General features: G+C 45.0%; 1 protein-coding gene across 6 annotated transcripts in view; it reads left to right on the top strand.

Moving 5' to 3' along the window:
* PHACTR1 (phosphatase and actin regulator 1) overlaps nucleotides 1-25,069 on the top strand; it is a 527,559-nt gene that overhangs the window by 419,311 nt on the left and 83,179 nt on the right. For all 6 annotated transcript variants that reach the window (XM_027525394.1, XM_027525392.1, XM_027525395.1 and 3 more), the window contains one exon: nucleotides 9,048-9,128. In XM_027525394.1, coding sequence (XP_027381195.1) covers nucleotides 9,048-9,128 — 81 coding nt within the window. The remainder of the gene's footprint in view (nucleotides 1-9,047; nucleotides 9,129-25,069) is intronic.

Below are 25,069 nucleotides of genomic sequence, written 5' to 3'. Positions count from 1 at the left end.
TGATGCACGGTGCTGGATGCTTGGGGCTGGTGCACTGGGACGACCCAGAGAGAGGAGAGGGGAGGGAGGAGGGTGGAGGGTTCAGGATGGGGAACGCGGGTATACCTGTGGCGGATTCATTAAAAAGAAAAAAAAAACTGAGCATTTAGGATTGAATTTTTTTTTACTTCTTTCTTCAACACGGCGTTTAGATTGACATGTGTGCTCAGTTGTATCCAACTCCTGGCCACCCATGGACTGTATACCACACTGTATACCATGGAATTTTTCAGGCAAGAATACTGGAGTGGGTTGCCATTTCCTACTCCACTTAGATCAACAGTGTTGTTGCTTTTCTCATTTATTGTCTTATGAAATAAGAGATAACTGGCATTGGCTCGCTAATCTTTCAAAATGGAAGACCTCTGGGTTTATCCTGTTCCTCCAAATCTTTGCTTTTCTTTCTCCTCTTTTATATATTGTTTGTATACACTTAACTTGGAGAGTCTCTTCATCTTAAAGAAGGTTGAAATAATGTAAGTGTAGGTTATTGTTTCATGTTGGGTTTTTCTAGGCTGTAGTTGTTGCATCATATTAATAATCCTCCTTTTTATGATGTCATAGGGGAAGTAGAGGTAGATTCCAGGTTCCGGAGGCTCATTCCATTTGTTACTTGTAGATCTCTAGCCTAAATTCACTTTCACTGGAGTTGTCAAATTTTAAAGGGATAAAGGCTGCAGATTTTACTGGATTAACCAAAAAGTTCAGTCAGGTTTCCCCACACTGTCTTACGGAAAAACCCAAATGAACTTTTTGGCCAACCCAGTACTTGCAGGCTGACTGTTTTAACCACTGAAGGCATAAGGCTCCACAGTAGGCTACTATAGATTTCATCATTTATCAATTGTTTTTTCCCCTTCAAACTTCTGTCCCATACAGAGTGTAATTTAAGGCAGTTGCGCAGAGAATTCAACAAAGATAAATTATCCTAGAGAACTATACAAATAGCTCCCTGCCCTGGTACTCTGAGAAGAAGCAGATGACTAAAAAGAATTGATATTGCTTTTTTCCCCATTTCCTCATTTTACGAAATATAAGAGTTTCTTTCTTCCATCAGTACTGGAGCACATCAAAAACACCCTCTGCCCAGTAAGTCTAGTGATACATACTGGAAAAATTCTTACGCCTGAACAGATATAATCACAGTGGCAATGTTTATAGGCCCGAAAGGTGAAGCAACTTAAACTTCTTCAGTTTCAGATGATGAAATAAGTTCTGCCACTTCAGTTCAGTCACTAAGTCGTGTTCGACTCTTTGCAACCCCGTGGACTGCAGCACGCCAGGCCTCCCTGTACTTCACCAATTCCCGGAGCTTGCTCAAACTCATGTCCATCAAGTCGGTGATGCCATCCAACCGTCTCATCCTCTGTCATCCCCTTCTCCTCCTGCCTTCAATCTTTCCCATTTTCTGGGTCTTTTCCAATGAGTCAGTTCTTTGCACTAGGTGGCCAAAGTATTGAAGTTTCAGCTTCAACATCAGTCTTTGCAATGAATATTCAGGACTGATTTCCTTTAGGATGGACTGGTTGGATCTCCTTGCAGTCCAAGGGATTCTTAAGAGTCTGCTTCAACACCACAGTTCAAAAGCATCAATTCTTTGGCACTCAGCTTTCTTTGTAGTCCAACTCTCACATCCATACATGACCACTGGAAAAACCATAGCTTTGACTAGACAGACCTTTGTTGGCAAAGTAAAGTCTCTGCTTTTCAATATGCTGTCTAGGTTGGTCATAGCTTTTCTTCAAAAGGAGCAAGAGTCTTTTGATTTCATAACTATAGTCACCCTCTGCAGTGATTTTGGAGACCAAAAAATAAAGTCTGTCACTGATTCCCCATTTATTTGCCACAAAGTGATGGGACCAGACGCCATGATCTTAGTTTTCTGAATGTTGAGTTTTAAGCCAACTTTTTCACTCTCCTCTTTCACTTTCATCAAGAGGCTCTTTAGTTCCTCTCTTTCTGTCATAAAGGTGGTGTCATCCGCATACCTGAGGTTATTGGTATTTCTCTTGGCAATCTTGATTCCAGCTTGTGCTTCATTCAGCCCAGTGTTTCTCATGGTATATTCTGCATATAAGTTAAATAAGCAGGGAGACAGTATACAGGCTTGATGTACTCCTTTCCCTATTTGGAGCCAGTTTGTTGTTCCATGTCCAGTTCTAACTGTTGCTTCCTGACCTGCATACAGATTTCTCAAGTATTCTCATGGTATTCCCATCTCTTTAAGAATTCTCCAGTTTGTTGTGGTCCACACAGTCAAAGGCTTTGGCATAGTCAATAAAGCAGAAATAGATATTTTTCTGGAGCTCTCTTGCTTTTTCTGTGATACAGTGGATGTTGGCAATTTGATCTCTGGTTCCTCTGCCTTTTCTAAAACCAGCTTGAACATCTGGAAGTTCACGGTTCATGTACTGTTCAAGCCTGGCTTGGACAATTTTGAGCATTACTTTGCTAGCATGTGCTGCTACTGCTGCTACTAAGTCACTTCAGTCGTGTCTGACTCTGTGCGACCCCATAGATGGCAGCCCACCAGGCTCCCCCGTCCCTGGGATTCTCCAGGCAAGAACGCTGGAGTGGGTTGCTGTGAGATGAGTGCAACTGTGCAGTAGTTTGAGCATTCTTTGGCATTGCCTTTCTTTGGGATTGGACTGAAAACTGACCTTTTCCAGTCCTGTGGCCACTGCTGAGTTTTCCAAATTTGCTGGCATATTGAGTGCAGCACTTTCACAGCATCATCTTTTAGGATTTGAAATGGCTTAACTGGAATTCCATCACCTCCACTAGCTTTGTTGGTAGTGACACTTCCTAAGGCCCACTTGACTTCACATTCCAGGATGTCTGGCTCTAGGTTGGTGATCACACCATTGCAATTATCTGGATCGTGAAGATCTTTTTTGTATAGTTCTTCTGTGTATTCTTGCCACCTCTTAATATCTTCTGCTTCTGTTAGGTCCATACCATTTCTGTCCTTTATTGTGCCCATCTTTGCATGAAGTGTTCCCTTGGTATCTCTAATTTTCTTGAAGAGATCTCTAGACTTTCCCATTCTATTGTTTTCCTCTATTTCTTTGCATTGATCGCTGAGGAAGGCTTTCTTATCTCTCCTTGCTATTCTTTGGAACTCTGCATTCAAATGGGTATATCTTTCCTTTCCTCCTTTGCTTTTCACTTCCTTTCTATTCACAGCTATTTGTAAGGCCTCCTAAGACAACCATTTTGCCTTTTTACATTTCTTTTCCTTGGGGATGATCTTGATCCCTGCCTCTTATACAATGTCACGAACTTCCATCCATAGTTCTTCAGACACTCTATCAGATCTAATCCCTTGAATCTATTTGTCACTTCCACTGTATAATCGTAAGGGATTTAATTTAGGTCATACCTGAATGGTCTAGTGGTTTTCCCTACTTTCTTCAATTTAAGTCTGAATTTGGCACTTAGATCCATGTAATGGTAGGCGGTACTCAAAAATAATGAGGTGTTTTCTGTATGTACCAACGGGAAGATTTCCAAAACATATTCATAAATGAGAGGAGAAAAAAAGAGTTGTGGAATAATGTGAGCGGAATGAGCCCATTTGTGGTTTTAAAACCTGTATTTATATAGTGTGGGAGCGTGTGGGAAAGGAGCAGAGAGAGACGGAGGTAAGAGAAAAGGACATTACCAAAGAAAGGCAGTGGTGAGAGGTGATGAGCTGGGTGTTTGGAAAGAGGGACAATGGAAAAGAAGTTTGTTTTCTATTTCTTAAATTATTTACTGTTAAAATACTTCATCTATTTCCATAAATTTAAAAAAAAAACATGCATTTGTGCACATGCAGAAAATAAAAAGAGAATGTTCAAGCTATTTTAAACAAATTTATCCAGCCCAGGCATTCGCTAAGAACAAGCCCTTCCAAGATGCCAGTTTTAATTCTTCTATGTCAAAGAAGCATAGGATTCCTTGGCTTAGCACAAATCCGAATGTATAGGGAAAAAATTAATTGGAGGTGATGGGGAACTGGCTTTTAGTAAACATGGCATAGACTGCAGTACTGGCTCAAAAAAAGTTTACCAAAGTGATTAAAACTGCTGTCATTCCGTTACCAGAGTTGGTCTCTGGGCTTTGATGGAATTTACTGTTGAGAGTCTTTCTTTCACCAGATTTCTTTCTTATAAATCTTTCACTCAATTGTAAACAGACTTCCGAGCAATAGAATGGAACATAAAGCTGTGGAAAATAATAACCTTAGTTTTTTACCTTTGTTTACAAACCAGTGCAATGATAGGTATGTTTTTAAATGTAGGTTTTCTTATTATTCAGATATGGTGAAGCCAACAGATCAAGAGACGATTGCCATTGAAAAGAGTTTGTTATCCTCACAGCTTGCAAGAGAAGGGGCGTGCCAGGCCATGGAGGGCCAAAGCGGGTTGTTCAGGAGACGGAAAGAATGGGAGGAAAACATGGGCAAGAGCCTTTTTTCATGGTTTCCACAAGAAGCAATGGGCAGGACAGGGTAAATGGGCCTACCTGGCTGGTTTGAATCGTTATAGTGGACTCTGGGGCTTAAGGAGCGTCTCCAGTTGTCTGGTACCTGGCCCTGTGGTGATTAGGGCAGAGGAAGAGTGGCCTATTTTCTGTAAGAACTCTGTGAAGGACGTGGTTGAGGGTGGGGCTCTGGATTGGTCAGTTTGCACAGGAAAGGCAGGCTCCCTGCAAGGGGCCCACTCTAGGATCAGTGTGGCCCCAAGACGTCAACAGATCAAAAAAATGGAAAATAAAAAGACGTGATCAATAGATGTTGATAAAGATGCAAGGATAACTATGCTCTTCAAGGTTTCCTGGATGACTTTTACATTAATATTTTGTTTAATGACAAGCTTAGAGAGCTTTCCTTAGATGGGCTAACCTTTTAGTATGTTTTTGGGAGCTGTATTGGGTACAGTAACTGAGAAGTCCTTCTCTCACTCATTTCAGGCAAGAAACAGGGGATATGTGAAGCTTTTTAAAAGGTGTTTGGATCTACTCTTCTCGTTCTTTGTTGGTCTATAAAAGCCAATCAGTCATTTTCCCCCTTTTCCTCTTTAGGCTGTTTCATGTGTTGGTGTGGAATTTTAGACTGGATGTCACTGCTTTAGCATTTGCACGTTTGCTTGTTTATGCAACTTTATTTTGGTGTTTCAATTGCCACAAGACTATGTTGAAAGCCTTTTACAGTGTTTTGCATTTATTGCATTACTGCAGCCCAGAAATTTGGTTCTTTTCTGAAGATCCAAGGAATTGCATTGTTGCCACCTAAGGCGATGGCACCCCACTCCAGTACTCTTGCCTGGAAAATCCCATGGACGGAGGAGCCTGGTGGGCTGCAGTCCATGGGGTCGCTGAGGGTCGGACACGACTGAGCGACTTCACTTTCACTTTTCACTTTCATGCATTGGAGAAGGAAATGGCAACCCACTCCAGTGTTCTTGCCTGGAGAATCCCAGGGACGGGGGAGCCTGGTGGGCTGCCATCTATGGGGTCGCACAGAGTCGGACACGACTGAAGTGACTTAACAGAAGCAGCAGCAGCAGCAGCCTGTATTTTCATTTTGGTGGGGGAAGTCAGCTCCTGCTTTTCCTTTTTTGGTTCTGTTGTGTTAGAGGTTACAGTGATTGGTTTTAGAAATTCACCCTTATGTGCCCGTGCTCGTGCTCAGTTGCTCAGTCATATCTGACTCTCTGCCACACTGGGGACTGTAGTCCGCCAGGCTCCTCTGTCCGTCAGATTTTCTGGCAAGAATACTGGAGTCGATTGCCATTTCCTCCTCCAGGGAATCTCCCAACCCAGGGATCAAACCCGCATCTCCTGTGTCGCAGGTAGATTCTTCACCACTGAGCCACTGGGGAAGCCCCTTCACCTTTACATCTTTAGATATCTTCGCCATGTATCTTTAGATATATGCTGTACATCTAATCCTTGTATTTTAATGCTGCCCTCTCGTTTACTGTGGCCTAAGGTTTAATCATCATCTGCTTAGATTTACTATTTTTGTTTTTAACTGATGTTTTTGCTCTTGTGGTCACTATTTTTTTTTTCATTTCTTAACAACTCCATGTTTATCTTCAGCATCCTTGTGTATCTGCCTTCATCTTCTGCCCAGGCTTCTGCAATCATCCAGTAACTGGCCTCCGTCCAGTCCATCCTCCAGGCTGAAGTGGACATTGGTCTGTCAAATAACTCAAACCCAATCGGTTTCTTCACATTTCCCTTAGAAGAACGTGGTCAGGAAGGCCCTGCGTGGCCCAGCGCCCCCTGCCCCTCTGACTGCATCTCAAACCATCATTCCTCCAACTGGCGTTGGCTGTGCAGTCACACCGGCTTCCTCTCTGCTTGTCCACGGCACCCTGATCCCCCCAGCTTGCTCTGCCTGGAGTGTTTTCCATTTCCTCCCTGACTGCCCTGAGCTAAGATAACATACATTCAGCTTTCAGACCCAACTCGGAGGTCTCTTCCTCAGAAAACCCTCCTCTTATTCCCCAGTCGTTGCTGTTGTTCAGGCACTCAGTCATGTCTGACTCTTTTGCAGCCCCATGGACTGTAACCCACCAGGCTCTTCTGTCCATGGGATTTCCTAGGCAAGAATACTGGAGTGGGTTGCCATTTCCTTCTCCAGGGGATCTTCTCAACTCAGGATTGAACCCGCGTCTCCTGCATTGGCAGGCGGGTTCTTTACCGCTGAGCCACCAGGGAAGCCCCAACTCCCCCATGGAGGAGATTATTTAGCATCTGCTCTGATGCATGTCTTCTTTTGAGGCCCATCTCAATTTGCAATCATGGATGAGGTGGCATCTCCTTTGATGACTGAATCGCACCTTAGCCTGTGATCTCTGGAAGGGAGAGGCTCTGCTTACCATCATCCCCAGCCCCTGATGGAGTCCCTTACGCTGTGGGCAGCTGGTCCTCAGTTGTTGACTGAGTGTGGAGAGACAGCTGAAGTCCAGATAACAGCGGTTGGCCTGAGAGCGTCCATATTCTGCTGGTGCTGGAGTTCTCGGACCTCTGTGTCCAGGGCTCTGCCCGCCTGCCTGCAGAACCTTCCTTTCCGTCTGTGGCTCTGGTTCACCCACTTTACTCCATGGTTTTGAAAAGCCCCTGGGAAACTTGCTTTGTTGAAGGGAAATCTGTTCATTTACATGGTTCAGGCCAGGGTGACACTTCTTTATTCATCCGGAAGGTGGCTAATAAACTTTTACCTTGAAAACCCCCACTTCATCTTGCCTATTCAGTCTTTCCTACTGTGCTGCTGAGCAAATGTTTTTTAAAATCAGGCAGAACCTTCTGACCTAATGGCACACACTTCTCTTCCCCTTCCCCGGGTATCCCCTTTCTGCACGAGAGCACTTTCTGCCCTCTTCCCACCATATCTTGTCCTTTGGTTCAGGACATAAAACTCCTTCACCTCCCAAAGCGAATACTGCTCAATAGTTTCCCCATGCACCTCTAACCTTTGTCCTTCCGTACAGACCTCCTGCCATCACTTCTGGGGGCTGTAGGTTTATATACATCTATCTTCTTATTAATATGTTCTCAGTAAGCTGTCTGCCAGGGCTAACATTTATTTTTCCTTCTCATACCACTGAATTCATTGTAATCTAAGGGAGAGTGTTAGAGTACATTTTTAAAATAATAAGTTTCAAAATGGATTATCAGGGATTTTCAGTCCTGATATGCTTGAGGATAACCCAGAGGGCTTTTTACTGTCATATAGTTGTCGGGTCCCAGGCTGGACCTGTTAAATGGCAGCAGGGGAGGCATCAGTGTCTTTCCAGACTGGCAGAGTGACTTGGTGAAGATCGAACAGCTAGTGGGTAACAGAGTTCAATCACAATTCTTGTTTCCTTGCTTTCTTTCTAGTTCTTACTCATGTATTTTTTTTGCATTAAATTCGATTGAGAGGTGTGTGTTTAATTATCTGTACCTAAATTTATCTGCATAAAATTGTTTTCATATTTTATAAATGATGTTTCCACCGCCCCCCCACCCCCCACCCCCGGATGACTGTGTAACCAAAGCATGCAAAGAATCTCAAGCTGACCGAAGGGACCACAGCCACTTCTCACCTCCTCCTCTCAGTGCTTCCTGGATGTCAGTGCTGGAAGAGCTTTGTTTCCTCTACCGGCTCTGCCAATCCCCCCCCACCCAGCTCCGTCCTGCCAGGAGCCACGGGCCTGCCCTTTGTGCCCTACCCCCCTTCCCCACTCGCAGGCTCTGTTCCCACTTGACTTGCCTCCATCACACCACTGATCCGAGGAAATGCTTCCTCTTCCCTTCTCCAGCCCCCACCTGCCTGAGCAGCTGGCTCAGGTGAGTGGCTGGGTCCTTGTAGAGGGACGTTTGGGAACTGAACCATTCCTTCGTTCCTCGCTGGGAGCCAAGAGAGATGGGTGGGTGTCCTTCAGAGGTCTCCCTCCGCCCCCACAGTCTCTCCTCGGGAACCTGGGTACCAATCCAGGGACCTTTAGAAGAGATGTTTTCATACTATTTTTTAATAGTTGAGAAGGGACTAAATCCTCAATAAGACAATAAGACATGATCTGTATGAACTAGGTAATTCAAAGAGGAATCCCTTTTGAGGAATCCCTTTCTGAGGAAAGGTCACACTCTAGAAGATGCTATGTGATGCAGAAGTTAAACCAAGGATGAAGTTAGCATTTCTGGCTTCGAATCCTAGATCCTCTTCCCAGTGTGGTTCTGAGAGGTGGTTGAGCTGCCCTGTGGTACAGTTTCCTCAACCATATATCACAATTAAATAAAGGGAAAATGCCTACATCATAGGTAATTTGATTGTCTTGAAGATGAAATGAAATAAGCAGATTAAGATGCCAATCATAGTAGCTGTTCACTGGTATCATTAGCTTACATTAGTCAAGTATGATTTACAGACACTTTCCATACATTATATTTTAGCACATCTTAAAATATGCTTTTTTTTTTTTTAATTGTCTTTGTTACTGACTCACACCTGCTTCTCTGTGTTTTGCTTGCAGCCCTGGAAAGGAAAATATCCATGAGGCAAAGCAGAGAGGAGCTGATAAAACGAGGGGTCTTGAAGGAAATCTATGATAAAGGTAAGGGGACCACTCCAGGCTCCACGGGCCAGAAAGAAGCCATGCTTGGAATCTGTGTGTGTGTGTTTCCCAGAGTAGGATTTCGTTCTCTGCATTGCTTTGTCAGAGTCTGAACCTGTAAAAGTCCAGACACTTCTGGAGAGATCAGAGAATGGAGCTGACAGCACTGAAGTGATTGGTGTTGTCGCGAAGGTGAACCCTCCCTTTTTCTCAGCTTTGGAATCAAACCACGGGATGCTAAGAAAGGTGATGGGGCCCCAGGAATGGTGTCAGTACGGGGGGTGAGCCTGTTGGTGTCTGGACACACACAGCTGGGGTGGATTTAATTGCTTCGGTTCTTTCAGGCACCAGGGATTCCCAAGACAAATGTTAAAAATCCACAAGCGTCTAGAATATCCTGAAGAGTTTTTTTTGGGCAGTCCACCTCCCAGCAGTAGGAGAATCAAAGTGGAGAAAATGATAAAATATAAATGTACACGTAAGAGATTTCAAATGATAACATTTACAATGATTACAAATGCTCTGTGAATGCGTCCACAAGCGTTCACCAGTGATTTATCACGTGTCTTTTGCTGGTTGAACTACTGCCTTTAGAGACAAAGGTACACAGTGGTTTACATAGTGTATTTACTAGTCATCACCGGCCCCAGCCAACCCTCCTCCTTCCTCTCCACCCTTCCCCTCATCACCCTTCACTTAAAACTTTACGAGAAACGTTGTTTAGTCTCTGTGCTGTGCTTAGTCGCTCAGTCGTGTCTGACTCTTTGCGACTGCATGGACTGATGCCCACCAGGTCCCTCTGTGGGATTTCCTAGGCAAGAATACTGGAATAGGTTGCTGTTTCCTTCTCCTGGGTATCCTCCCGACCCAGGAATCAAACCTGTATCTCCTGCATTGGCAAGTAGATTCTTTACCTCTGAGCCACCAGGGAAGTCCTTTAGGAGAAATGACAAACTCTTATTCCAGCTTTGTTGCGGTCGTCCATACTCTTCAGGTCTTACTGTTTGACGCCAGCGTTGTTTGTTGGGCCAGATTATTAAATCACACACACTCCTTTAAAGATCCACCCTAATCATCAAAGTGATCTTGTAATTCTGACAGTTCACCACATTTTCGTAGGTCTTCTACGTGCTGAGTTTGTGTCCTGACACCAAAAGGCAGGTGTGTTTCTAACCTGGGTGTTTTTCTCTGATTCTGCTGTCCTCAGTGAGTTGGTCCTTATTCCTCTGGTACAACTCACCTCATTCACCCCTGTCATGGAGCATCCGGATGGCACTTTTAAAGTATTTTTAGAACACTTGGCCACTCTGAAATGCTGCAAGTCGTAAGGGCTTTGTATGTAATAATAAGATCTCCTAGGCAACAATTAGAGTGAAAAATCTGTGTCAATTTAGAGTGTTCTAAAACTAATGAAATAAAACCCAGTCTATTTTTAACACATTTTAAAGTTCAATCTTTATTATTAGCTAAATCTAAGGGTTTTTAAAAGTGAATCTGAATTAGTAAAGTTTATTGAATAAAATTAAGTTGTCATGTATCATGAATGTATTGGAAAGGCCTCTGGAATATTTTCGGTCAGGCAAACCAGGAGTTCAAGTCTACCCTATCAACAATTATACCCACAGCCCCAAACACACACATGATCTTCCCGTGTATATTTTACTAAATACACAAAAAATCTGCACCACCGCTCACTGGTAGGGTGTGAAGTTGTATTATTTCATGTTTCCTGGATTAGTTGGTGCCTCAGATGGTAAAGAATCTGCCTGCAGTGCAGAAGACCCAGGTTCAATCCCTGAGTCAGGACAATCCCCTGGCATAGGAAATGGCAACCCACTCTAGTATATTTGCCTGGATAATTCCATGGACGGAGGAGTCTGACAGGCTACCGTCCATGGGGTAGCAAAGAGTTGGACTTGACTGAGTGACTAATTTTTCATTAAGTATCATAGCCTTCTGGCACCTCCTGGGTGAGCCATGCAAGCCTTCTACTTCTGAGCAAGCCATGCCAAGATACAGTTTCTTTGGCTGATTAGGCTCTCCAGAGAAAAAGAATCCATAACTTTGTCACTTTTATCCTACGTCTTACTTTCTGTTGTTGTTCAGTCGCTCAGTCATGTCCAACTCTTTGCAACCCCATTGGCTGCAGCACTCCAGCCTTCCCTGTCCTTCACTGTCTCCAGGAGTTTGCTCAAACTCATGTCTGAAGAGTCAGTGATGCTATCTAAGCATCTCATCCTCTGTCGCCTTCTTGTTTTGCCCTCAGTCTTTCCCAACATCAGGGTCTTTTCCAATGAGTTGGCTCTTTGCATCAGGTGGCCAGAGTATTGGAGCTTCAGCATCAGTCTTTGCAATGAATATTCAGGGTTGATTTCCTTTAGGATTGATTGGTTTGATCTCCTTGCAGTCCAAGGGACTCTCAAGAGTCTTCTCCAGTAGCACAATTTGAAAACATCAATTCTTCAGTGCACAGCCTTCTTTAAGGTCCCCCAGACCCACCCTTTTGTTGATCTTAACTTTCCCTCTTTCATCTCAAACTCCTTTCTCCACATTCCCTCCCCAGTGAAGATGAGAAGTGTCTGACTACAGGTCTGGTATTCCACAGTAAGCATCCAAGGGCTAATACTGTCAGCAATAGAGCCTGTTCAGTCCAGTTCAGTGATCCTTTCCTCCGTTGTTCCTGCAACCTTTATGTCTCTCCCTGGAAAACTTCAGGAATCCTCTAAAGGAGAGAATACATTTTATTATAGTCTTTATAATTTCCATTATGCTTAATAACTGCTGCTGCTGCTGCTAAGGCGCTTCAGTCATGTCTGACTCTGTGCGACCCCATAGACAGCAGCCCACCAGGCTCACCCGTCCCTGGGATTCTCCAGGCAAGAACACTGGAGTGGGTTGCCATTTCCTTCTCCAGTGCATGAAAGTGAAAAGTGAAAGTGAAGTCGCTCAGTCATGTCTGACTCTCAGCAACCCCATGGACTGCAGCCTACCAGGCTCCTCCGTCCACGGGATTTTCCAGGCAAGAGTACTGGTGTGGGTTGCCATTGCCTTCTCCAGCTTAATAACTGAGCTAGGGTAAATATTGCCTGAATAACTTCCTGACTTAATCAAGGAAGCCGTAGACCATTAGAGAAGAAAGACCCTGATGCTGGGAAAGATGGAAGGCAGGAGGAGAAGGGGACAACAGAGGATGAGATGTTGGATGGCATCACTGACTCAAAGGACATGAGTCTGAGTGAACTCCAGTAGTTGGTGATGGACATGGAGGCCTGGCGTGCTGCAGTCCATGGGGTCGCAAAGAGTCAGACATGACTGAGCGACTGAACTGAACTGAGACCGTTAGAGCAAAAGGCCCACTTTATAGAGGAAGAAATGGGGGGTGCATTGAGTCTGGGGGCTGCCAGCCCACACTAGGAGCTGCCCCAGAATTAGGAACTGGGTCGTGTTTGAGGTCATCTCGTGGCACGCGTTCAGTCACTGGCTGTGGAGAAAAGGACCGGTCTGGCCCCCACCTGTCACCACAACTTCCGGTTTCGTTTTTGTCTTTGCGCTTATCAGTGTCTGCTTTTTTCCTTTCGGTGGTTGACTGGCCTTCCTCACTGGCACATAAACTCCAGGAGAACATGGACCTCGTAGGCTTGCTGCCAGACCTCCCGAGCCTCAGATAGAGAAGCTTGAGACAGGCTTACTCACCAGAATACTTACTGTTTGAACAATGAGAAGGAGAGAAGTAAAATTGCAAAGTAAATTGTATTTACTGTAGATTTTTCTGATAAAAGTGTTGTTTTTCTTTTTTTTTGTCACTGTAGATATTAATCACATGACCTTGTATTCTGTTTCATCAGCTGTAAGGAATGTGAGTCCTGAAATCATTGCTTGGATTCAGTTCTAGTTCCACTTCCCAAGAGCTGTGCAACTTTAGTCAACTTGCTGAACGTCTCTGGTGCTTCTGTTTCTGTATTTGAAAGTGTGGATGATAATATAATGTGGATGACATGAGATCACATATCTGCAATTAGATTGCCAAAGCTGCCATAACAAAATACCAGAGGCTGGGTGACTTAAACAACAGAAATGCGTTTCCCCGTGGTTTTGGAGGCTGGAAGTCCAGGATCCAGGTGCCAGCAGGGCTGGTTTCTGATGTGCCCGCCTGTCAGCTTGCAGACGGCTGCCGGCTCCCTGTGACCTCACGTGGTCTTTCTTCCGTGCGTGCACAGTCCTGGCGTCTCTTCCTCTTTTCACAAGAAACTCAGTCCTGTTGGACCAGGGCCCACCCTTCGGACCTCATTTAACCTCATTACTTCCTTAAAAGCCTCATCTCCAAATACAGTCCCACTGGGGGTTTGGGCTTCACATGTAAATGTGGACCGTCGGCGGGGACGGAAGCAGTTCCGTCTGTAACAAAGTGCAGAGTGCACTGGCGGCTGTCATTCCATAAATCCTTGAGAAATTGTTAACCTCTATTGGTGGTAATCTCATCGTCATCATCCTTTGTATTTTTTGATACCCTTGACATGCCTCTTCCTAGCTCAGGCCCCCTTCAGTGTTATGAAGGGGCATCGTTGTCCCCTTTCATGTTCAGGAATCTTCAGCCCCCTTCACAACTGTCCTACCATGTGGGTAGCCGAGAACCCAGGCCCTCGATGTCTGATTCATTGCCTTCTCATCCTTCCCCTCTCGTCCTCTTAGCCTCTAAACACGTCGTGTGCTTGTCGTCAGCCTTCCTTTTCGTACAGCATCACTCAGCGGCTGTGTCTGAGAGCCTAGGGAGTAGAACAGACAAACTTTGATTGCCACAACCTGAGTGAACAGCAAGGGGCCAAGAGCCTCTTACCCTTTTCCAAGTTGTTCATTTCAGAGATTAATTTCATAGATTTTCCGCCATCCTTCCTCGTCGCCTGGCTGGTCAGTCCTCATTTGGCACCGCCTCCTGTGTTAGCACCTGAGTCTGGTCATCTGGCAGCAAAGCGCTGTCCACCAGAGATTCAGTCCCTGACGGCTGCCCAGTGGTTTGAAGTGACTGCCAGCACGTCTGCCAGGGCCGGCCTGGGTTCACGCTGCAGTTACACTGTTTTGGATATGATATTGCTAATGCGGAAAGCAGTTTGTCTTTAGTAGGTGAGCTTTTCTCTTCCAGCTCTTTGTTACTGATTTTGCTTAATAACGCCTTACTTGTCTATAGAAAGTGTAAAGATAAACTGAGAAGTGCACCTGTTTGGGCAGAGGGAACTCAGAATTACTGAGGTTTTGTTATGGCTTCCCTGGTGGCTCAGATGGTTAAGAATCCGCCTGCAATGCAGGAGACCCAGGTCTATCCCTGGATCAGGAAGATCTCCTGGAAAAGGGAATAGCAATCCAGTCCAGTATTCTTGCCTGGAGAATTCCATGGATAGAGGAGCCTAGCAGGGGGTCCATGGGGTTGCAAAGAATTGAACACAACTGAGCAACCAACACTTTGGATTATTCTGACAGTTCTCCTAGAAATTCCTTATCTTATTCTTGGTTGGTTTAGTCGCTAAATCATGTCTGACTACTGCGACCCCATGGACTGCAGCCCACCAGGCTCCTCTGTCCATAGGATTTTCCAGGCAAGAATACTGAAGTATTCTTTTTATACTGCATATATAATACTGGAGTATATTTTTTTTAGCAGGTTAAAATCCCAAGTAAAAATAAATAAAGTAAATGTCGCTCAGTCGTGTCCGACTCTTTGTGACCCCATGGACTATAGCCCACCAGGTTCCTCCATCCATGGGATTTTCCAGGCAAGAATACTGGAGTGGGGTGCCATTTCCTTCTCCAGGGGATCTTCCCAACCCAGGGATTGAACCCAGGTCTCCCGCGTTGTAGGCAGATGCTTTCCCGTCTGAGCCACTGGGAAGTCTAAAATTCCAAACTGGTCACTAACTTTAAGTCAGGCAAAATGCGAGCTTGGATTGAAGAGCAGAGATTTTCTCAGTATCTGTAGAAACTAGCTCAGGAATCCTTCATTTAATGGAATGCAGGTGTGACGAGCAGGAGCTACTGGATGGCTCATATTTTTTATTGGTTTCCCTATCGAATCATGGAAGTATAGAGTTCAGAAGCAAGTTCAGATAAAACTTTAAAAATCAAAAAATGCTTGATCTCTGGATTTATCAAGGCCATATAAAAAATGCAGCAAACTTTGAAAACTATGAAGAAAATCTTAAACTGTTTAATCATGATGGAGTAGGAACATAAAATGTTAAATGCTTTTTCCTCCATTTCCCACATTTCTCACAATATGGATATAGCAATTTCGTGAAAAGCACAATGTAACCATTGCAGTGAACCATCATCAATCTGAGGAATAAAAATGTGAAACCAACTAATGATGGAAAATAGCCTGTCATTTTGTAGACAGCTTATTTTTAACTATTCACCAATTTTGTAATCTATTTTTTTTTCTTTGAATGAGAACTTAAGGGTTCTCCTAGACTCCTAGAACGTTCATTCATTCAGAAAATTGGTACTGACTCCCCACCCTGAGCCAGGTGGTCAGGTATCAAGCTATAGTGATAACCAAAAGAGTAAAACCCTCACCTTCTCAGTTTACACTCTTCCAAAGGCGTCAGGAAATAATTAAATAAGCATATGATAAAGACTCTGATGCTGGGAGGGATTGGGGGCAGGAGGAGAAGGGGATGACAGAGGATGAGATGGCTGGATGGCATCACCGACTCGATGGATGTGAGTCTGGGTGAACTCCAGGAGTTGGCGATGGACAGGGAGGTCTGGTGTGTTGTGATTCATGGGGTCGCAAAGAGTCGGACACGACTGAGCAACTGAACTGAACTGATGATATACTGTCAACGAGTGATGAATGCTATGAAGGCAAACAAAGCAGTAGTGTAAGGAGATAAACTCAGGGCGGGGCATGATTTTATATAAACGCAATCATGGAGGCCCTCTGGAGGAGGTGATGTTTTACACAGAGACCTAAATGCCGTGAAACAGGAGCATTGGTCCTACTACTAACTCTAAACAACGTGTAACCGAATTCTTGAGCCCTTAAGTTGTCTTGGTATGTACAGTAAAGCCTCTGTGCTGCATTTGCTTCTCTCTGTAAATCCAAACATGTCACCCCCTACTCAGAGAAGTTCCAGGTTTCTCTAGCAGCCTCCAAAACCCTCTGTGATCTGCCCTCCAGCCCCTAAGTTTGCTTCAGTTCCTGGGGTACCTCCTTATAACTTCCTCTTGTGACATCTCACCTGCTTCCAGCCCCTGACATTGGCATTGGCTGCGCTGTCTTCCCAGCATTCTCTTCCCCGAGACATCCATCCACGTGGTTCACTGCTCTTTTAATTCTTGGCTCAGATGCCACCTTCTCAACAAACCTTCCTTGGAAGCTCTGGATTTTAAATTGTCACCTCCTCCCATAGGTCCATAGTCCCCTGACCCTGCACCACTGTGTTCTTTCTTTCTCTCTTTTTTCCCTTCTGTCTATTACCACCTGCAGTCTATAAATTACATATATATTGTGTTAGCCTTTTCTTCATCGGTCTCTCCACACTGGAATGTGAGCTCCACCAGGCAGGATAGGATCTCTCTCTGATTTGTTCATGGACCTTATAGGCATCCTGCTGCCCGCAGCAGTGCTGGGACATAGTCGATGCTCGGTACATGTTTACTGAAAAGAACAACAAATGCCAGCTTGATGTAACTTGGTCTGTTCACCTGTGTGGGCAAAATCCAGAGCCCTAGAGCTCAGATCCCCCTTGTTGTTCATTGGAAGGACTGATGTTGAAGCTGAAACTCCAATACCTTGGCCACCTGATGCGAAGAACTGACTCATTTGAAAAGACCCTGATGCTGGGAAGGATGGAAGGAGGGAGGAGAAGGGGACGACAGAGAATGAGATGGTTGGATGGTATCACTGACTCGGTGGACATGAGTTTGAGTAAACTCCAGGAGTTGGTGATGGACAGGGAGCCCTGGAGTACTGCAGTCCATGGGGTTGCAAAGAGTTGGACACGACTGAACTGAACTGATGATACATGAAACTTTTTTGCCAATTATTTAAATAGGAAACACTATCTTGGGTGTATATTCATGTATAGAAAGAAAGTGTTAGTCTCTCAGTCGTGTCTGATTATCTGATTCTTTGTGACTGTGGGATTCTCTAGGCAAGAATACTGGTTTGGGTTGCCATGCCCTCCTCCAGGGGATCTTCCTGACCCAGGGATCCAACTCAAGTCTCCTGCGTTGCAGGCTGATTCTTTATCATCTGAGCTACCAAGGAAGCTCCTATATATGGATGCCAAACACTCCTCATACAAATAGTGCCTTCTAAATGTTACGGAGAAGAATATCCTGAAAACAGTGAGCTGTTTGGCCATTAGTAAAATAGCACTGATTTTTCTCAGACTTAGCAAGGATCTTGTGAGGTCAGCTGGCCTGGCCTCTGTTGTTTTTCTAATGTGGAAATGAAGCAGCTGTGGCCCAGTGAGGTTACAGCCTTGCCTAAGGGCTCACAGCCAGTGAATGTAGACTCTGAAAAACTCTACTAAGACCTTCTGTCCTTCATTTGGAATTTATGTTGTTGTTGTTATTTAGTCACTAAGTCATGTCCAACTCTTTGCAACCCGATGGACTATAGCCCACCAGGCTCCTCTGTCTCTGGGATTTCCCAAGCAAGAATTCTGGAGTGGATCACCATTTCCTTCTCCAGGAGACCTACCCAACCCCAGAGATCGAATCTGCATCTCCTGCATTGGCAGGCGGATTCTTTACCACTGAGCCTCTTGGGAAGCACTTGGAATTTATAGGAACACACAGAAAACTTTGTAATATATTACCTATTGGTTATCAGAGGATACTGATAAATACTGCTTCTAGTGGTTATTGCAGATGATCTCTACAAATAAGCATGATGCTATATATAAAGAACATCAGGATAACAGTGGCAAATGTTCTGTATTTTTCAACACTGGGTTTTGCGATGAAACCTCAGTTCTATCATAGTCCTGTCACGTGCTTCGTAATGGGTGAGTGTGTTTCACTCACTCAGTCAGTGAGTTTGTGTCACTGATCAGGAGGGGAGGAGAGGGAAAGAAGACCCTCTCTCTCCATGAAATGACGTGCTCTTATCCCCGTATATTACATGCATCCAGTCCCCAAACAGGAGCAGGGAGCTGGGATGTGCGGCTGTGTGCAGGGATGGAGTTGAGGCCGATGCAGTCAGTCCCTGGTCACTAGGCGACCGCTCGCTACAGTCACACCAAGACCTGGGGGAGGAGATACATAATCCCACCAGCGCAGAAAGAAGGTTGGGATGCGGTGTAGGGGGAGTAGTGACCATGTGCCAATGAGAGTCTTCCCTTTCCCCTGTGTGCTGGGAATTAGCGATAACATTTCACGGCAAATAATAAAGTGCATTGAGGTGCTTTTTTTCCTTTCATCGAGTTGGAGCAACATTTTGGAAGGTGTTATTTTTAATTATCAACACAAACAGAACCTCCTTGAAATGGATGACTCTTTTATGCGGAGTCTGTATTTTTCCCTCAACTCTCAGGCATTCGTGACAAAAAAGCCTGATATTTAAATGAAAAGGTCGTCGTCTTTTAAAAATGAAAATAACAATTCTCTCCTGTATCAGAGGAGACGGATTCGTCAACTTGCGCCTCTTAAGCCTCGTTGTCTATCTGGCGTCCCAGGCGCATAGACTTACAAAGCCGTGAGGTTTACGGGAAGCAGTGCTTTTCACAGCCTTTCCGAGGCACTGGTATTTTGTCACATTTTTAGCTGTTTCTGATGTCTCACCTAGAAACGGCATCTTCTGGAAGCTGTGATTTGGAGTAACCGTGTGAAAGTGAGAAGAATGTTTACTTTGGCCTCAGTGACGTAAAATCATTTATGTAGCACCTTGGCACCTAATGCAGTGGGTAGCCCCAGTGGGGGTAAATGGAAAGCAGATTAAATAGTAAAGAATGAAGAGAAATTGTGCTCTAGATTCTCCTTCAGATATCACTGTTCTTTCAGGAAATCACTATCCCAAGTGAAAAAAAATTAATAAAGTAGTTTTTATTATAGCTGTGAGCAGACGTTCCCCAGCAAGTGGATTCATCTCTTGTGTGTTTGTTGAATGAATGCTTGTTATGTTGAAGGCATCATTCTGGGCGTCATGAATACCAGGAGGGGCAAGTGAGCTCCCCTAACTAATAGAACTTATAGTCCCAGAATGAGTTCAGGTGCTTGATGGATGTGACGAGGAAAGTACAAGATGTTTCGGGGGTGGGGTGTCTTGGACGTGTTATCCAGGCCTGGAGACTCAGGGATAGCATCTTGGAAGACATGATGTCTTCGAGGAAACCTGAAGGATGGTGAGGATTGTCATGGAGAAGGTGGGATGGGTTGGGGGAATGTTCTAAGTAGAGGGACCCACACATGGGGAGGCACAGGTTGGGGATAATGCAAGAGAGAGCATGTCTGTATGATCAGGGGAGTCAGGGCAGAGCTTACAGGCAGGAAAATGATGTTAGCTGTTTGTTCTTTGTCCTGAGAGCAGTGAGGAGTTCTGGACGGGTTTTCTGCATGATCGGATATGCAGCCTCATCATTGTGCCTATGGGGGAGAAGGACTTGGAGGGAGACCAAGGCATGAGTCAGAGAGTCCAGCTAGTGGACTGTCTCTGGGATTTAGATGATATGATGGCAGGTGGGCAGGAATGAAGGTGGTAGGAATGGCAGAGAGGGGAGGAGAGGCTGGAGAATTACAGGAGATGGAGTCAGGAGGGCTCGTGACCACTTAGGTTTGGGCAGTAAAGGCGAGGGTGAAGGCGCGGCCAACATTCAGCACTCTGGCTTGGAGGCTTGGTGGACAGGGATGAAGGGCAGGTGCCTGTCTGCTAAGCTGGGAGCGGAAGAGAAGCAAGTATAGAGAAGGGAATATCACGATGGTTTGACCACACTGAGTGTGAGATATCCAGATGTCTAAGCAGAGTGCTCACTGTACAGATTTGAAACTCAAGAGGGAGAGCTGGGTTGGAGATGGCAGGTTTGGAATTGTCCGTGGATACATGGTTATGAAGACATGTGGATTGATGGTATTTCTCCGAGAAGATGTAGCATGAGAAAGTAAGTGCCCCTGATAGAAAACCCCTCGGTACTCCAGCACTGAGTGATCTGGAAGTTAAAACAAAATGATCTGGGAATAAGAAAGTACTCAAGAACTAAAAAGTGGACAGGAAAATGGGAAGTAAGCCAGAAATGTGTAGCATTATGGCAGCCAAGAGACAGTGGTTCAGATCAGGGAGTAAAATGATTCCAAAGTATCGATTACAGACACATCACATAAGGTGTGTCCTTTTGATTATTTTTATGCTATTAATTGTAGGCTCTTTAGCTCCCTGTGAAGCCAGTGTGCAGTCATCAGGGTGTAAGTTAACATGGCTCTTAAGAACTAATGGTTCTTAAACCATAAGTTTCTTAAGGTTTCAGAAAACAAAAATCTCAATTCAAGGAGGCTAAACTAGTAAGAAAATTTAGGCCAAATATCTTCCTGTGTTTTATCCTCTAAACTATCCCACATGCCTTTTGAGCAGTGCTTGGCATTTGTCAGTGCTCATTGACTATTTATTGCATAAATGAGTAAGTGAGTGAATGAATGAATTCCACATCATAAAATCCAGTGGTGGGGCAGCACCAGGACTGGTTAGTTCAGTAGTTCAATATCCTGGCAAAAGGAAGCCATCCTCAGGCTCTCACCCCTCATGGTAACAAGGTGGCTGCAGGAGGTCCAGCGTTACATGCAGACACAAAGTCCAGAGGGGAGAGGCAAACCTGTTTCCCTTCTTGGTGTTGCTTTCTAAGAGCAAGAAAACCTTGCCCCAGAGGTTCTTCAGAATTCCTCTCGTTTCTCATTGACCAGAATTCTTAAGAGATAACTACTTACCTTTTCCCCTAATTTTGACAGATGTTTCCGGCTCCTACCTAGTATAAGTTATCCTTGGAAGACCCACCACAATACCGCCCTTCCAACTGCCTATCTCAGACCCCACCAATGAAGCCAGGGCAGGGCACGGTACCCTGGGCATGACGAGCATCCCTGCCCACTTCTGATGCCTGATCATGCCACAGCCACTGACCTGCACTGACGTTTGTAATGAGGAGACAAGTCAAACTCTGGAAGGTAACAGCTAATAGAAGGGATGCTAGTCACTCTTAGAAAAGCTTTCCTGACTTCATACGTTTGCCTAAGACTCATGTAGAGTTAGGCAAGTCGGTGGGGCACTGAAGCCTTAAGTGAAAGTGTTAGTCGCTCAGTCGTGTCTGACTGTTTGCCACCCCATGGACTGTAGCCCACCAGGAAATTCATGGAATTCTCCAGGCAACAGTACTGGAGTGGGCAGCCGTTCCCTTCTCTAGGGAATCTTCCCGACCCAGGGATCAAACCTGGGTCTCCTGAATTGCAGGTGTATTGAAGCCTTAGTTCAGTTCAGTTCATTCGCTCAGTCATGTCCGACTCTTTGAGACCCCATGAATCGCAGCACACCAGGCCTCCCTGTCCATCACCAACTCCCGGAGTTCACTCAGACTCACGTCCATCAAGTCTGTGATGCCATCCAGCCATCTCATCCTCTGTCATCCCCTTCTCCTCCTGCCCCCAATCCCTCCCAGCATCAGTCTTTTCCAATGAGTCAACTCTTCGCATGAGGTGGCCAAAGTACTGGAGTTTCAGCTTTAGCATCAGTCCTTCCAAAGAACACCCAGGACTGATCTCCTCTAGAATGGACTGGTTGGATCTCCTTGCGTCCAAGGAACTCTCAAGAGTCTTCTCCAACCCCACAGTTCAAAAGCATCAATTCTTTGGCACTCAGCTGTCTTCACAGTCCAACTCTCACATCCATACACGCCTAATGGAAAAACCATAGCCTTGACTAGACGGACCTTTGTTGGCAAAGTAATGTCTCTGCTTTTGAATATGCTATCTAGGTTAGTCATAACTTTCCTTCCAAGGAGTAAGCGTCTTTTAATTTTATGGCTGCAGTCACCATCTGCAGTGATTTTGGAGCCCAAAAAGATAAAGTCTGACACTGTTTCCCCATCTATTTCCCATGAAGTGATGGGACCAGATGCCATGATCTTCGTTTTCTGAATGTTGAGCTTTAAGCCAACTTTTTCACTTTCCTCTTTTACTTTCATCAAGAGGCTCTTTAGTTCTTCGTCACTTTCTGCCATAAGGGTGCTATCATCTGCATTTCTGAGGTTATTGATATTTCTCCCGGCAATCTTGACTCCAGCTTGTGCTTCTTCCAGGCCAGCGTTTCTCATGATGTACTCTGCATATAAGTTAAATAAGCAGGATGACAATATACAGCCTTTATATACTCCTTTAGTCCCACACAGATATCTGTAAAACAACCACATTCTCCTTGGAGCCCTAAGCGCTGGTCCTAGCTCCCTTGTCTTCTGTCTGTAGAAGGTACAGGGCAGCTTCTTAGCTCCCTGGACTCTGGTTTCTGCTTGAATGAACCCCCAGGATCCTAGTTGGCTCCAGCCAGCAAAGCCATGCTTGCCTTCCATCCTCTCTTATCGCTCCCAGCCTCCAGCCTGCTTGCTTGAAGACAGTCTGTTACCAAGCAGCTGGTCCTCCTGGAGGCTCTGGGAACACCCCTGGATGCGTACTCTTCAACTCCATTCTGCCCTTGCTTGTCCTTCCAGAGGGTTGCTGGAAGATCAGGGGACATGATCCAGTTTGGGCTTTACGGCCTTTTCTGCCCAGAGAAAGCGCTCAGTAAATGTCAGCAAGGGTCTCCACCAGACATGTGACCTGGACTTCTCCTCTGCTGTTCTTTGATGCCTGTCTTTCTTTCCCGGTTCCCCTTCACCCAAGTCTAGACTCTCTGCTTCCACCCAGAAGAGCTGAGATTCTGTCAGGAGGCTTTAGGACTCCTCCACAGGCCATGCACACTTCTGGAGCTGTGTCTTGCTGCTCTCTGGGTCCCACCATCCACACGTGCCCCAGAGACATCTTTCTTCCCTGTGCCTCCTCCTTCCTACCACTGCAGCTTCTTTAAAGCAAATATCCACTGAACTGGCCATTTGTTGTGATATGGACCAGGTTAGCAAAGCCGTCTGAATCTCCCAGTTCCAGTAATGGGTTCATTTTTGCATATTCATTAGGCTTCCCTGGTGGCTCAGACGGTAAAGCATCTGCCTACAATGCGGGAGACCAGGGTTCGATCCCTGGGTCGGGAAGATCCTCTGGAGAAGGAAATGGCAACCCACTCCAGTACTCTTGCCTAGAAAATCCCATGGACGGAGGAGCCTGGTAGGCTACAGTCTGTGGGGTTGCAAAGAGTCGGACACGACTGAGCGACTTCACTTCACTAGGCCCATTATTGTGAGTTTTAAGTCTATTTTGAGCAGGGCTGTCCAGTAGAATTTTCAGCAATAACAGGAATGTTCCGTCATCTTTGCCAGCCAGCATCGCAGCCATCAGCCACGTGTGGTTATCGAGCACCTCCGATGTGGTTAGGCTGACCGAGGAACTGCGTTTTAGGTTTTATTTAGTTTTAACTAACTTAAACCATAACCGTATGTTGGAGAGCAGCTCAGCTAGAGAAACAGAACTGCTTAAATTTTGCAATGACAAGTCCCTATGACTTTCCTTCTCTTACTCTAGCCATTAAAGATTTTTTTAAAAAATCTTGGATTCGCTATTAACTGTGAAGGGCCCACCGCACAGCGATATATGATTCTGTGAGAGTTCCACTCTTGTGTAATAGCATAGGAGAGAAACTGTGTCATCCCATTCATTTTATATTCGGTCTCTGCCCCAGTTGCATTTTTGATATCAGAATGCCTAGGAATAGCAAGATGGTAAATCCTCTTTCTGCTGCAAACCTTGGAGTCAAGAGTCATTATCTGGAAATAGTGGTCAGAGCCATCATACCTCATCAGGATAGATGATGTAAAGAACTGATGGGCTCGGGTATAAAGACTGCTGAGGAGGCATAACTGTACCCAGGCAGATGAAAGAAACACCTCTGGGAGACAGACACCACGGTTTGATACGAGGAGGTGTTTGCAATGAGGAAGCCACCAAGAAGCCATGTGAGCTGTGGTTTGCTGACTGTGTGGTCCAGTAAAAGGCAGAAAACGCTGATAAATCCATCAGGGAACAACTACCGGGAAGTGCAACTGAAACAAGCTACGCACTTGTTTTAGTCAACGCCACTTTTGTGGTAGGAAGTCACTGCAACTCACACACTTCAGGGTTTTCGGCAAAGTCCTCTGTACAAGACAGGAAATATTAGCATCAAAATAGGATATTAAATCCAGAACAATAGCAGCTATTTTTTAAAAAGTAAGGTGATTCTCCAAGCACGAAAACATGTACCATTCCATTCTGTGTTTAAAGTCACCCAGTCTCAGTATCACGGAATCAGTTACATTCTGAGATTGAAATCCATCTTGCGTAGGTTTCAAGCTATTAGCGTCAAAAGGATTCTGTGAGTTACCGAGATGCCTGTGTCAGACGCAAAGAAACCTCATACCTCTTGCACATTTGTTCTTCCGTATAAACTAGTCTGAATGATCCAAAGACTTCTGGCCTCGAATAGACACGAAAGATAAACTAGAAGAATCTCTGAGGTGTGGATTCCGAAAGTACAGGTTTAGTGATCCTACAAAGTCCTGCGATGTCTGCTCACAATTCTGGTGGCATATAGATACTTTTAGACACACGATCACACTCTGACAATGACTTTTCTTCACTGGAAAAGAAAATGTACCAGACGTGAGAGAGACACACACACACTGTGTTTTAGTTTTTGTGAATAAGACTCTCAGTTTGTCTTTTTCAAAGCCCGAGATTCAAAAACATTAAGTATTGTTAGTAAATCTCCAGAGTTAATAGAAATGTATTGCTTTCAATATATGTTTAAAATTCTACACGATGATATCTGTAGCACCATT

Source organism: Bos indicus x Bos taurus, chromosome 23 (assembly GCF_003369695.1).
Source record: "Bos indicus x Bos taurus breed Angus x Brahman F1 hybrid chromosome 23, Bos_hybrid_MaternalHap_v2.0, whole genome shotgun sequence".
In the NCBI taxonomy this organism is placed as follows: Eukaryota; Metazoa; Chordata; class Mammalia; order Artiodactyla; family Bovidae; genus Bos; species Bos indicus x Bos taurus.
Note: the sequence above shows the minus strand (reverse complement) of the source record. Positions and strands in the feature narration are given on the sequence as shown.